At 39.0% G+C, this 14,897-nt stretch overlaps 2 protein-coding genes across 2 annotated transcripts; one reads left to right on the plus strand and one right to left on the minus strand.

Moving 5' to 3' along the window:
• Positions 1-972: 972 nt before the first annotated feature.
• Positions 973-1,896, plus strand: LOC102267370 (olfactory receptor 9G19). Its single transcript, XM_005909411.2, has one exon. It carries the CDS (start codon positions 973-975, stop codon positions 1,894-1,896), a length of 924 nt encoding a protein of 307 aa, XP_005909473.1.
• A 3,034-nt stretch (positions 1,897-4,930) lies between these two features.
• LOC102267100 (olfactory receptor 9G4) lies at positions 4,931-5,869 on the minus strand. Its single transcript, XM_005909410.2, has one exon. It carries the CDS (start codon positions 5,867-5,869, stop codon positions 4,931-4,933), a length of 939 nt encoding a protein of 312 aa, XP_005909472.2.
• Positions 5,870-14,897: the final 9,028 nt, after the last annotated feature.

The raw sequence follows: 14,897 nt of genomic DNA on the forward strand, positions 1-14,897 counted from the left end.
AAGAATTGATGCTTTTGAACTGTGGTGTTGGAGAAGACTCTTGAGAGTCCCTTGGACTGCAAGGAGATCCAACCAGTCCATTCTGAAGGAGACCAGCCCTGGGATTTCTTTGGAAGGAATGATGCTAAAGCTGAAACTCCAGTACTTTGGCCACCTCATGTGAAGAGTTGACTCATTGAAAAAGATTCTGATGCTGGGAGGGATTTGGGGCAGGAGGAGAAGGGGACAACAGAGGATGAGATGGCTGGATGGCATCGCTGACTCGATGGATGTGAGTCTGAGTGAACTCCGGGAGTTGGTGATGGACAGGGAGGCCTGGCATGCTGCAGTTCATGGGGTTGCAAAGAGTCGGACAGGACTGAGCGACTGATCTGATCTGATCTGATCTGATAGCATGTACATGCTCAGTCACTAAGTAGTGTCTGACTCTTTGTGACCCCGTGGACTGTAGTCCACCATGCCCCTCTGTCCATGGGATTTTCCAAGCAAGAGTACTGGAGTGGGTTAGCATTTCCTCCTCCAGGGTATCTTCTTGACTCGATCAAACCTGCATCTCCGGCAGCTCCGTCATTGGCAGGTGGATTCTTTATCCCTGCATCACCTATGTATCTCTCTTTTCTGAATAAAGCCTCCACAGAATAATGGTCAGTGCCGTTAGCTTCACTGCTGTATCCTAATGCCCAGACAGCCCCAAGCACTCAAGAAATATTTTCCTAATAAATGAGTAAGACCCAAATAGCATTAAGACTTTCTAGTAGTCAAGTCACATTGTTGAAATAAATATGTTGAGGCTCAGAAATCTTCCCTCATCTTCCCAAATACACCAAGATTCCTGTTCAGCTCTTCCTTACCTTAATAACCATAGTCTTGACTATATTTCATAGATTTGTATAAAAGAATGTTTTCCTTTGGTATGGGTTGAGGTAATTAAACTCTTAATTCCTTCATTTGCAGGTGAGGTCTCTTTAAACCATGGAGAAGAACAATCATACGGTGACTGAGTTCATCCTTGTGGGATTCACAACAGACCCCAAGATGCAGCTGGTCCTGTTTGTGGTGTTCCTTGGTGTGTACTCCATGACCCTGGTAGGAAATACCACCCTCATAGCGTTGATCTGTAATGACTCTCGACTGCACACACCCATGTATTTTCTCATTGGGAATCTGTCTTTTCTGGATGTCTGGTACTCCTCTGTGTACACCCCAAAGATCCTAGTGACCTGCATTTCTGAAGACAAAAGCATCTCCTTCACTGGCTGTGCAGTCCAGTTCTTCTTCTCGGCGGGGCTGGCCTACAGCGAGTGCTACCTGCTGGCTGCCATGGCTTATGACCGCTATGTGGCCATTTCCAGTCCCCTGCTCTATGCTCAGGTCATGTCGAGGAGACTCTGTATCTGTTTGGTTATATATTCCTATACTGGGGGTTTTGTCAATGCAATAATACTCACCAGCAACACATTCACATTGAATTTTTGTGGTGGTAACATTATTGATGACTTTTTCTGTGATGTCCCCCCTCTCGTGAACTTGGCTTGTGATGTAAAAGAGACATACCAGGATGTGCTGTACTTCCTCCTGGCCTCCAACGTCATCACGCCCACTGTGCTCATCCTGGCTTCCTACGCCTTCATCATTGCTGCCATCTTACGAATTCGCTCCACCCAGGGCCGCCTCAAAGCCTTCTCCACCTGTTCCTCCCACCTGATCTCTGTCACCTTATACTATGGCTCCATTCTCTACATCTACTCCCGTCCAAGTTCCAGCTATTCCCTTGAGAGGGACAAGATGGTGTCTACATTTTACACCGTGGTGTTCCCCATGTTGAACCCCATGATCTACAGTCTGAGGAATAAAGATGTTAAAGATGCTCTGAAAAAACTCTCCAGGTTCACATAATCTGAAGTCTAAACTGACATAAATTTCTTGAAACATTGCTAAGTGAAAACAGACTGCTTCAGGGGAAGTTTGGGAAGGAATATTAAAAAAAACACACACACACACATCTGTTTCTTTACTCAAAAAAATTCAGTGAAAAAGTCTTTTTCTTTGCTTTAGTTTGTTTTGTTTAATAATTCTGCTATAATCTATTCTACAACTTAATAAATTCAACTTAATATAACTTTTTAAAATGATATCAAAATTTAATGCAATACAAGAGTATATATCACTTCTGAAATTCCAAATGATTAAATTTTACTATTTCCTTGGGATAGACCCATTTTCCACCTACTTGATGAGTATTAAGGGATCGTGAAGAAACCATTAAATGGATTCTTGACATTTGTGGAATATATCCCAAATTCTTCTTGTCTGATACAGTGCTTCTGTGGTAATGAAAGAGTAAGCACTGTGAAGAATTTTTTGATGGAAAGAGGAGGCAATGAGGTGTTAGATAATAAACACAGATAAAAAGAAAAATCAGAAATATCAGAACTAGTACAAATAATGAATTGACCTCAACTATTGGTTCTAAAGCTTTTATTTAACTGTATTTTATAAATGTACCCATTACAACAATAGCTATACTCTTTCAACAAAAAATTGTAACTTCTGATGTGCAAACTCCTCATTTGTCAAATGTAACCAACATTCTGTAATTTGCAGTGTTGTTGTAAAGAACATTTTTTTAATTAGTCATATCAGGTGGTCAAGAAGTAAAAAGAAAATAATTATTAAAATTATTAAAAATTAAGTAAAGTTGACCTGAAAATTTTAAATGTTGTTCTAAAATACCTTCCTTTCAATGTTTATCAGTGAATGATTTTAACTTTTTTTCATAAGAAATGAGTTCCTCTGCTTTCTTCTGGTTTTCTTCCATCTTTCTCCATCTAATCTCTAGCTGATTCAGACATTTCCCACTAGCCAATGATATCATATATAGTCCATAAATATATAATCTATACATATTATGTTCAAAGTATTTCAAAAGCTACTTGCTGAAGAGACTTGGCAGGTGGTAGACAAGTCAAACAGAGACAGAACCAATACCAGGATGTACTCACTTTTAGGGTAATAACCAGACGTGGGTACTACTAAGCATTTAGCTTTCCCTTGCCATGCAAATTCACATTTGGGGATTGTAGCCTGATTTGAATTTAGCCTCTTTTTAAAGGTAAAAAGTAAACTGCCTAATACATATTACAAAAATGGGGGAGGGGGGAATAACAAGATAAGTTTTTAACTTAATCACCTGTGTCAGAAGCTTATAATTCCAGATTAAAATCATAGATCCATTGTTTTGCACTTGCCTAGCTATCATTTATGCATATGTGTGGAAATTAAAACATATCTTGAAGGATCACCTACAACAAATGTTTGGAAACATTATCTTCACTTTTTTTTTTTTTTTTTTATTCTTCCAATTTTATTTTATTTTTAAACTTTACATAATTGTATTAGTTTTGCCAAATATCAAAATGAATCCGCCACAGGTATACATGTGTTCCCCATCCCGAACCCTCCTCCCTCCTCCCTCCCCATACCATCCCTCTGGGCCGTCCCAGTGCACCAGCCCCAAGCATCCAGCATCATGCATCGAACCTGGACTGGCAACTCGTTTCCTACATGATATTTTACATGTTTCATTGCCATTCTCCCAAATCTTCCCACCCTCTCCCTCTCCCACAGAGTCCATAAGACTGTTCTATACATCAGTGTCTCTTTTGCTGTCTCGTACACCGGGTTATTGTTACCATCTTTCTAAATTCCATATATATGCGTTAGTATACTGTATTTATGTTTTTCCTTCTGGCTTACTTCACTCTGTATAATAGGCTCCAGTTTCATCCACCTCATTAGAACTGATTCAAATGTAGTTCACAGTTTCTATAATCTGTTTTTATAGGCATGAAAGTATTTTTGAGAGTCAAATATATAACATCAGATTATGAACAAAAAGAGTATCTGGAGAGTTACTGTTAATTACCTTTGTTATGAATATTGATGACAGTGAAAGGATCAGTACTCTTCCAAAAGCAATAGAGATTATTATTGCTTACAATGAACTTTTTAAAATGTTAAACATAAAATGCAGAATCAGTTTTCAAAAATAGCTATATATTGCAAGCAAATCACAGGAAGAAAAACAACTAAACCTGCCTTGTACTAAATATTGACCTGTAAGTTCTAGGTAATTAAAAAGTCCCATCATTGTCTGTGAGGGTGGGAACAAACACTGAATCTAGAATACAGCAGAGCTTTAATTTGTTGGGGATTTGGTGTTTTTTTTTTTGTTTGTTTGTTTGTTTCTATTTGCCCCATGTGATGTTGTTATTTTCCTTCATGGGGAATATGCAGTTCATCATCAGATGGATGGCATGGCAGACTACTCATTCTATCTGGAAGAGATCACACTTAAGGTAGTAATCCTAATAACATATGTTTCTCTATATTTAGAAAAGTGTTTTCTTCATAATCTAAACAATTCAAACACATTGCTTAATATTTCATCGAAGTTGAAGGCACAAGGATGACAAAGAAATAATCAATATACACAATTAGAGTTTTATGAAGGAGTTTGGAAGAACAAATATTTGTCAAATTTTGTTTCCAGCTTTTCACTATTTTAAATCTACTTCCCAATCAATAAAGTTTGCTCACCAAGATTCCAACTCAAACTATGTATTTGAAAGCCATCCAAATCTACTTTCTTTTTCAAAGAGGTCCCACAAAATCAAAGAGGATGAGTTTTTATGAAAATTGAGTACTGCAAAGTAGCAGAATGCAATATTGTACAGCATCAAACAACTCAATGTTAGTTTTAAAAGTTTAATCACAACAAAAGAATAATCGACAGAAAATGGTTCAATCAATGATTCATCTTTTAAGCAAAATGTGTTGTATTTACTTGAAATATGGCAATGTGCACAAGCATGTTTATAAGACAATAATTTGGAAAATGCAATGCCAGCATCCTGCAAAAAGATCACCTTCATCTTTGAGGTCTTATAGTCTGTGTTGCTTTCCAGAAGGCCGCTTTAACATCTTTGTTTCTCAGGCTATAGATGAGAGGGTTGAGCAATGGATTGACCACAGTGTAAAACAGAGATGCCACTTTGTCCTTCCCAAGGGAGTAGGTGGAACTTGGCCTTGAATATGTGAAGAGCAACGATCCATAGAAGAGCATGACCGAGACCAGGTGTGAGGCACAGGTGGAGAAGGCTTTGCGCCTTCCTGAAGCCGTGCGGATCCTCAGAATAGCGAGAAGGATGTGGAAATAGGAAATGATGATGACAAGAATATTTGAGAGGACCGTGAAACCCACGAGACCCAGGAGGACCTGCTCATAGACCTTGGTGTCTGTACATGACATCTTCACCAGTGGTGGTACATCACAGAAATAGTGGTCAATAATATTTTTGCCACAGAAACTCAGGCGAAAAGTGTTGGCAGTATGTGCTATGGCATTCAAGAACCCTCCTATGTAGGAGCCAGCAACAAGCCTAGTACAGAGAGAAGGGGACATAGAACTTGAATAAAGTAGTGGGTTACAGATCGCCATGTGGCGGTCATAGGCCATGGCTGCTAGGAGATAGCACTCAGTGTAGGTTACAGCACAGGAAAAGAAAAACTGGGCTCCACATCCAGCCAATGACATGTGCTTATCCTCTGAGACACAAATCGCCAGGATTTTGGGGGTGTACACAGAGGTGTACCAGAAATCCAAGAAAGACAGATTGCCAATGAAAAAATACATAGGTGTGTGCAGGCAAGAATCAATATGGATTAAGATAACTAAGGACATGTTACCTGACAAGGTGATCAAATAAAATATCAGAAATATTCCAAATAGGGTCAGTTTCCACCAGGGGTCTGTTGAGAGGCCCAGTAAGATGAATTCATTCAGGAGGGTACTATTTCCAACTTCCATGTCCACTAGGAGAAAGTCTGATAAGATAAGAAAAAGTTGCTAAATGATTTAATGATTTTCTATTGAAAGAAATAAACTGTGTATTAAACCAGCAATTCCTAGGAAGCTTATGGACTTTTATCTCTTATTGCTTAGAATGACAGAACATCAGTCTGTGACTTAGGGGCCACTGGAATTCAAGTTAGAATCTCATTTTGAAATTTGGTCTTTCACTTCCTAATTGTTTAATGTAGAACACTTCCTCCCATAGGCACCCCAAAATTACTTCACAGAGCAACTATCAATGAGAAAAACCTGATTCCAATAGACCATATTTGGGGCCATAAAAACACTCAATAATTTTAAAATAATTCAAGCTATTGGAAGTATATTTTCTGACCCCCATGTGTTGATAATTACATTAGAAACCAGAAGTAGAAAATAGATCTATGAAAAATTCCCAAATATTTGAAAGAATATTTAAAACACTTCTAAATACTTTATAAGCAAAACTTAAAAGTACATATAGAAATTATTTTTAAGAAAGTGAAAATAAAACACAACATATTAATAAGTGGGAAATAGTAAAGCAGCACTTACAGGGAAATTTCCAGCACTGAACACCAACAAAAAATAAATAAATAAAAGCTCTTTAATTGGTGATATTTGCTTGTAAATGTGGGCAGGAAGTGGCCCAGATGACAGAGTAGAACACTAAGCTCACCTCCTCCCTTGAGCACACCTAAAATATAACTATTTACAGAGCAACTATTGATTAGCATAATCTGAAGACTTTCCACAACTGAAGAAACTGAATACATAAAGAAGAAACTGTGAGATAAATAGGAGATATGATGATACAGATAAGTTGACACCTTGCATATATAGATAGAGAGAAAGATAGCTATATTTACATTTCACGGTAGTCACAAAAAGAGAAGAGAGAAGAATCCAAACACAACACTAAAGATAGTCAAAAAATCACAAGAGAAGACAACAAAAAAGGAATTTTTAAAAGAATTATCAAAAAAATAACAAAATGGCATTAAGAAATACGTATGAATACTTATTTTAAATATAAATGGAATATATTAGCAAATCAAAAAATATAGAGTGACTAAATGAATAAGAAAATAAGACCCATGTATGTACTAACTGGGCTTCCCAGGTGGCACTGGTGGTAAAGAACCACTGCCAATGCAGAAGACATAAGAGGGGCAGGTTCAATCCTTGGGTCAGGAAGATCCTCAATAGGAGGGCATGGAAATTCACTCCAGTATTCTTGCCTGGAAAATCCCTTGGGCAGAGGAGCCTCGAGGGCTACAGTTGATAGGTTTGCAAAGCGTCAGACACAACTGAAGTGACTTAGTACATACACACACATGTACCGCCTAGAAGATATTCCAGATCTAAAGATGCACACATACTGAAAGTTAAGGGATAGAAAAAAGGTATTAAATGTAACTGGAAAGAATGTGGGGTAACAATACTTTTATCAGACAAAATCAACTTTAAAACAAAGACAATGATAGACAAAGGCATTACAAAATAATAAAGACATCAATCTAACAAAGTGAATATATATACACACATATATAATGTGGGCATGCTTGGTTCTGTCCAGCTCTTTGCAACCCCATGTACTGTAACCTTCAAGACACTCCTGTGTCCATGAGCCTATCCCAGAAAGAATACTGGCATGAGTTGCCACTTCCTCCTCCAGGGGACCTTCCCAACCCGGGGATCTAACCTGTGTCTCCCGAAGCTTTTCCATTGGCAGGCAGATTCTTTACTACTGAGAAACCTGAGAAGCCCTAGACTCACAGCTGGAGTCAAGATTGCCAAAAAAAATATCAACAACCTCAAATATACATATGCTACCACTTGAATGGCAGAAAGTGAAGATTAACTTAAAAAATCCTGATGAGGGTGAAAGAAGAGAATGAAAAGGCTGGCTTAAAATTCAACATTCAAAAAATGAAGTCCATTGCATCTGGTTCCACCACTTCATGGCAAATAGATGGGTAAAAAGTGGAAACAGTGACAGATTTTATTTTCTTGGGCTCCAGAATCACTGTGGATGGTGACTGTAGCCATGAAATTAAAAGACACTCACTCTTCAGAAGAAAAGCTATGACAAAACTAGAAAGTGTGTTAAAGAGCAGAGACATCATTTTGAGGGTAGAGTCAAAGCTATGATTTTTCCAGTAGTCATGTAGGATGTGAGGAGTCGGCCCATGAAAAAGGCTCAGTGCCAAGTAATTGATGCCTTTGAATTGTAGCACTGGAGAAGACTCTTGAGAGTCCCTTGGACAGCAAGGTCATCAAACCAGTCAATCTTAAAAGAAATCAGCCCTGACTATTCATTCATTGGAAGGACAGATGCTGAGACTGAAGCTCCAAAACCTTGACCACCTGATGTGAAGAGCTGACACCCTGGAAAAGACCGTGATTTTGGGAAAGACTGTGGGCAAGAGGAGAAGGGTGTGACAGAGGATAAGATGGTTGGATAGCATCATTGACTCAATGTATATGAGTTTGAGGAAACTCTAGGTTATAGTGAAGGACAAAGAAGCCTGGTGGCTATAGTTCATGGGATCACAAAGAGTAGGACATGACTTAGCAACTGAACAACAACCAACCAATGGTTACTAAAAACTTCAAAGAAAAAAGTTTAAAAATTGGAAAAATAATTCAAAAAGAAACAAAACTCTAATTTCCACAGAACATTGCAAAAGCAGTCATTTGCAAGAGTTAAGTCTATAATGTTAAACTCAAGAAACAAGAATAATCTCAAATAAACAACTTCCCAGTACACTTAAAGAAACCAGAAAAAGAAGAACAAATCAAAATTAGTAGAAATAATAAATATCAGAGTAGAAATAAGTGATAGGTACATTAGAAAAACAATAGAAGATATTATTGTAACTAAAAATTAGTTCTTTGAAAAGTTAAAAAAAAGATAAATCTTCAGCCATATTCATTAACAAAAGAGAGAATGGCCAAATAAATAAAATTAGAAATAAAATAGAAGTTCAGTTCAGTTCAGTCGCTCAGTCGTGTCCAACTCTTTGTGACCCCATGAATTGCAGCACACCAGACCTCCCTGTCCATCACCAACTCCCGGAGTTCACTCAGACTCACATAGTTACAACCTATTTAACAGAAATGCAGGCAATCATAAGAGAATACTAAAAACAGATAAGTGCCAACAAATTAGAAAACCTGGAGGAAATGGATAAATTCTTAGAAATATGCAATATTTAAAGACCAAATAAGGAAGAAATAGAAAATATGGGCCAACCTGTTATTGGTAATGAGATTGGAAAAAAACCCAATCAAAAAATCTTCCAATAAACAAACCTGGGACCAGATGAAATTGTATGATTTGCAACCACATGGAAGGATCTAAAGGATATTATACCAAGGGAGTAAATCAACTGCTGCTGCTTAGTTGCTTCAGTTGTGTCCAACTCTTTGCAACCCTGTGGACTGCAGCCTCCAGGCTTCTCTGTCCATGGATTTCTCCAGGCAAGAGTACTTGAGTGGGTTGCCATGCCCTCCTCCAGGGGATCTTCCCAACCCAAGGATCAAACCTGGGTCTCCTGCATTGCAGGCAGATTCTTTACCACTGAGACAACAGGGAAAGACAAATACTGTGTGATCTCATTTATATGTGTTGTCTAATAACCAGACCAAGTGGAAAAACATAACAAAACAGAATCAGGCTCAGGGGTACAAAGAACAAAGATGTGATGGCCAAAGGAAAGAAGGATTGGGGGTGGTGGTGAATAAAATAGGTGAGGAACAAACTTCTGGTTTCAAAATAAATAAGTCATGGAAATGAAATGTACACCATGGTAAATATAGCCAACAGTATTGTTAAGAAGAAGAGGTATGACAATAGTTTGGAAGAAAAGGTATGACCAACCTAGACAGGATATTGAAAAGCAGAGACTACTTTGCCGACAAATGTCTGCCTAGTCAAAGCTATGGTTTTTCTAGTAGTCATGTATAGATGTGAGAGTTGGAATATGAAGAAAGCTGAGTGCCGAAGAACTGATGCTTTCTAACTGTGGTGTTGGAGAAGACTCTTGAGAGTTCCTTGGACTGCAACGAGATCAAAACAATCAATCCTAAAGGCAGTCAATTCTGAATATACATTGGAAGGGCTGATGCTGAATCTGAAGCTCCAATAATTTGGCCACCTGATGTGAAGAACTGACTCATTGGAAAAGACCCTGATGCTGGGAAAGATTGAGGGCAGGATGAGAAAGGGATGACAGAGGATGAGATGGTTGGATGGCATCATCAAATTGATGGACATGTGTTTGAGCTAGCTCCGGGAGTTGGTGATGGAATGGGAGACTGGCATGCTTAGTCCATGGGGTTGCAAAGAGTCAGAAACAACTGAGTGACAACTGAATACTGTCAAGATGTAATAACTTTGAATGGTGGCAGATGATACCTAGAATCATCATGGTGATCATTTTGTAATGTATAGAAATATTGAATGGCAATGTTGGAAATAAGCATTGTTGGTAGTTATACTTCAATTAATGCTCTAACTTTTAAAAGAGAAAGAAGGTAAAAATAAACCACAAACCAATGATCTATGTTATATACTGCAAAAGAGATAGAATTTTTTACTGATTTTCTGATTTCAAAAATGGATTCTCTTGGTGTCAAGATTCTATCCTTGGTGTCTGGGATGGCCTTGTCATTTGTTTAGGTCAACAATTTATACCATATACTATATGCTAAGCCTGGGTCTCAAGAGGCTTTGCATGTTTCTTTTCTTACTTTCGAAATGCGACTACTATGTAAACCAGTGATCAGTAAAAAGAAATAGAGGAAAACAATAAAATGGGAAAGACTAGAGATCTCTTCAAGAAAATTAGAGATACCAAGGAAACATTTCATGCAAAGATGGGCTCAATAAAGGACAGAAGTGGTATGGACCTAACAGAAGCAGAAGATACTAAGAAGAGGTGGCAAGAATACACAGAAGAGTTATACAAAAAAGTTCTTCATGACCCAGATAATCACTATGGTATGATCAATCACCTAGAGCCAGACATCCTGGAATGTGAAGTCAAGTGGGCCTTAGGAAATATCACAATGAACAAAGCTAGTGAAGGTGATGGAATTCCAGTTGATGATTTCAAATCCTAAAAGATAATGCTGTGAAAGTGCTGCACTCAATGTGCCAGCAATTTTGGAAAACTCAGCAGTGGCCACAGGACTGGAAAAGGTCAGTTTCATTTAGTCCCAAAGAAAGGCAATGCCAAAGAATGCTGAAATTACCACACAATTGCACTGATCTCACACACTAGTAAAGTAATGCTTAGAATTCTCCAAGCCACTCTTCAACAATACGTGAACTGTGAACTACCAGCTATTAAAGCTGGTTTTATGATCTTATATTGCCAACATCTGCTAGATCATTGAAAAAGCATGAGAGTTCCAGAAAAACATCTATTTTTGCTTTATTGACTATGCCAAAGCCTTTGACTGTGTGAATCACAACAAACTGTGGGAAATTCTTCAAGAGATGGGAATACCAGACCACCAGACCTGCCTCTTGAGAAATCTGTATGCAGGTCTGCTACTGCTACTGGTGCTGCTGCTGCTAAGTCGCTTCAGTCATGTCCAACTCTCTGCGACCCCATAGACGGCAGCCCATCAGGCTCCCCCGTCCATGGGATTCTCCAGGCAAGAACATTGGAGCGGGTTGCCGTTTCCTTCTCCAATACATGAAAGTGAAAAGTGAAAGTGAAGTTGCTCAGTCATGTCTGACTCTTAGCGACCCCATGGACTGCAGCCCACCAGGCTCCTCCATCCATGGGATTTTCCAGGCAAGAGTATTGGAGTGGGGTGCCATCACCTTCTCCGATGCAGGTCAGAAAACAACAATTAGAACTGGACATGGAACAACAGACTGGTTCCAAATAGGAAAAGGAGTATGTCCAGGCTGTATATTGTCACCCTGCTTATTTAACTTATATGCAGTGTACATCATGAGAAACACTGGGCTAGATGAAGAACAAGCTAGAATCAAGATTGCCAGGATAAATATCAAGAACCGCAGATATGCAGATGACACAACCTTTATGGCAAAAAGTGAGGAGGAACTAAAGAGCCTCTTGATGAAAGTGAAAGAGGAGAGTGAAAAAGTTGGCTTAAAACTCAACATTCAGAAAACAAAGATCATGACATTCAGTTGCATCACTTCATGGCAAATAGATGGGGAAACAGTGGAAATGGTGGCAGACTTTATTTTGGGAGCTCCAAAATCACTGTAGATGGTGACTGCAGCCATGAAATTAAAAGACACTTATTCCTTGTCAGGAACGTTATGACCAACCTAGACAGCATATTAAAAAGCAGGGACATTATTTTGCCAACAAAGGTCCATAGAGTCAAAGCTATGGCTTTTCTAGTAGACATGCATGGATGTGAGAGTTGGAATATAAGGAAAGCTGAGTGCCAAAGAATTTATGCTTTTGAAATATGGTGTTGAAGACTCTTGAGAGTCCCTTCAACGATATCCAACCAGTCCATCCTAGAGGAAATGCGTCCTGATTATTCATTGGAAAGACTGATGCTGAAGCCTAAACTCCAATACTGTGGCCAGTATTGGAAGAGCTGATGGGAAGAGCTGACTCATTTGAAAAGACCCTGATGCTGGGAGAGATTGAAGGTGGGAGGAGATGGAGATGACAGAGGAAGAGATGGTTGGATGGCATCACTGACTCAATGGACATACGTTTGAGTAAACTCCAGGACTTGGGAGACCTGGTGTGCTAGAGTCCATGGGGTCACAAAGAGTCAAACATGACTGAGTGACTGAACTAAACTGAACCATGTAAATAAACCTAGGTTAGCTTTCTGGATAATAAGACATCTGACTTCATTCTCTTTTTGACTCTAGCTGACAGCAAGCTGGACCCCAGACTTGTGAGTGGGTCCATTCGTCCTCATCTAGCTCTCACTGAATTAGCAGCTGGGCACAGGCATGTCAGCCAGCCTAGCTCTGAGAAGACAGGGCTGGTGTGGTCAGCCTTGCAAAACCACCAGGTTGAACTGGCACCTGAGTTCAAATCCTGATTTCATCCCTTGATATTTCTGCAATCTTGGGAAAGTACTTAATATCCACCATCTCACATCTCTATAACTTTTAAAAGGTAGGAAAATGTCAGTTTTATAGATTAAATGAGCAGCCCAGGCTGTGGACAAAAAGTAAACCCAGTAGAAGCTGGTAAGAGTAAGATTTAGACTGGTGATGTCCTTCAGAACTTTTTTTAAAACTTTGAGTAAATATCTTTGTTACCTATTTGCACGTAATTTGACAAAGGAGCACCACGTTCAGTGTGCAAAGTTCAATGGCCTTGGATGAAGGAGTCCTGTGATAGGGACAGGGCCTGACGCTTACCATTTGTGTGATTTTTTTTTTTTTAATTCAGGTTTAACAGACACAATGACATAATGCCTGTATAATTTTAAGAGAGTCACCTGTCCTCCCTGGAACACAAGTTTATCACATGAAGAAATATGTTGATCCTTTTCTAGAACCAACTTTCTGTGATTCCAGTTTGTTAAAACCTCTTATAACCTCTATAAAATCTATCATAAATATAAGAACATGTAACCTCACCTGCAATGATACAGTGTGGAGAAGACATTAACAACCCTTATGCTATGCATATATCTTTGTAGACATTAAGCATATCATCATCTTGGCTTAAGTGAGAGATGAAATATATCCTTATTTTGACATGAAGATTTGCATTGTCATACTTGTTTCTATAATAATCAATAATGTGAACTTGTGTACATTCCTTAATTTCTTTATCAGGAAAATAATTAACTGCTCTTAAATTTTTGAAATGTTAAACCTCTTTGAAAACCTAACAAAAGCAATGTATGTTCTCCCCAAATTCCAAAACTACATGTATGTTTAAACAAACAAAATTTTAGAGGGTTCAAGAATCCCTATAAATCTACCCATAGATTTTGTGGTCATGATTCTAAATTAAAAAGTCTACCTGTAAAAGGGGCTTACCTGGTAGCTCAGGCGTTAAAGAATCTGCCTGCCATGCAAGAGACCCGGATTCAATCCCCGGGGCAGGAAGATCCTCTGGAGAAGGGAAGTCAACCCATGCCAATATTCTTGCCAGAGGAATTCCATGGACAGAGGAGTCTGGCAGGCCACAGTCCATGAGGTCAGAAAGAGTCAGACAAGACTGAGTGACTCACACACCCAGTAAAAGATATCTAATGCTAATATTCTATACTCCTAAGAAATGCTGCTGCTGCTGCTGCTAAGTCACTCCAGTTGTGTCGGACCCTGTGCGACCCCATAGATGGCAGCCCACCAGGCTCGCCCGTCCCTGGGATTCTCAAGGCAAAGAACACTGGAGTGGGTTGCCATTTCCTTCTCCAATGCAGGAAAGTGAAAAGTGAAAGTGAAGTTGCTCAGTCGTGTCCAACTCTTAGCGACCCCATGGACTGCAGCCTACCAGGCTCCTCCGTCCATGGGATTTTCCAGGCAAGAGTACTGGAGTGGGGTGCCATTGCCTTCTCCATCCTAAGAGATGAGTAACAAATAATTCAAACTTCAGAATTTTGCAATTGAATTCCTAACCTTCAGTCCTCCAAAGTGATCTCTCTGTTCATTTGTTATATCAGGTAACAAATTCTATTATTCTAGCTTCTCACACTACAAATTTGGAATCAGTCTACTTTCTTTTTCCTCCTATTTCCTCTTCAAACTTCCCTCTGAAGTTTGCACCTAAAAAATGAGCACCAAGAAGTTAAAATATTACACCTATAGTTGAGTCAACACGGAGTATCAGAATCACTAGAGTCAAAAAGCATGTCACCTTGTATGTCCTCTTGTTTTCTCCACTGTGTAAAATAATATGTGATGAGTCAGCATAACTGTCACACTGAATTTGAATTCTAGATGGGAGTTAATGTATAGCATTAATGGACCTCTGCTTAGAAGTGTGTGTGTGTGTGTGCATGCACATGTGTGCATTTGGCA

This window comes from Bos mutus, unplaced genomic scaffold (genome assembly GCF_027580195.1).
Source record: "Bos mutus isolate GX-2022 unplaced genomic scaffold, NWIPB_WYAK_1.1 CTG254, whole genome shotgun sequence".
NCBI lineage: Eukaryota > Metazoa > Chordata > Mammalia > Artiodactyla > Bovidae > Bos > Bos mutus.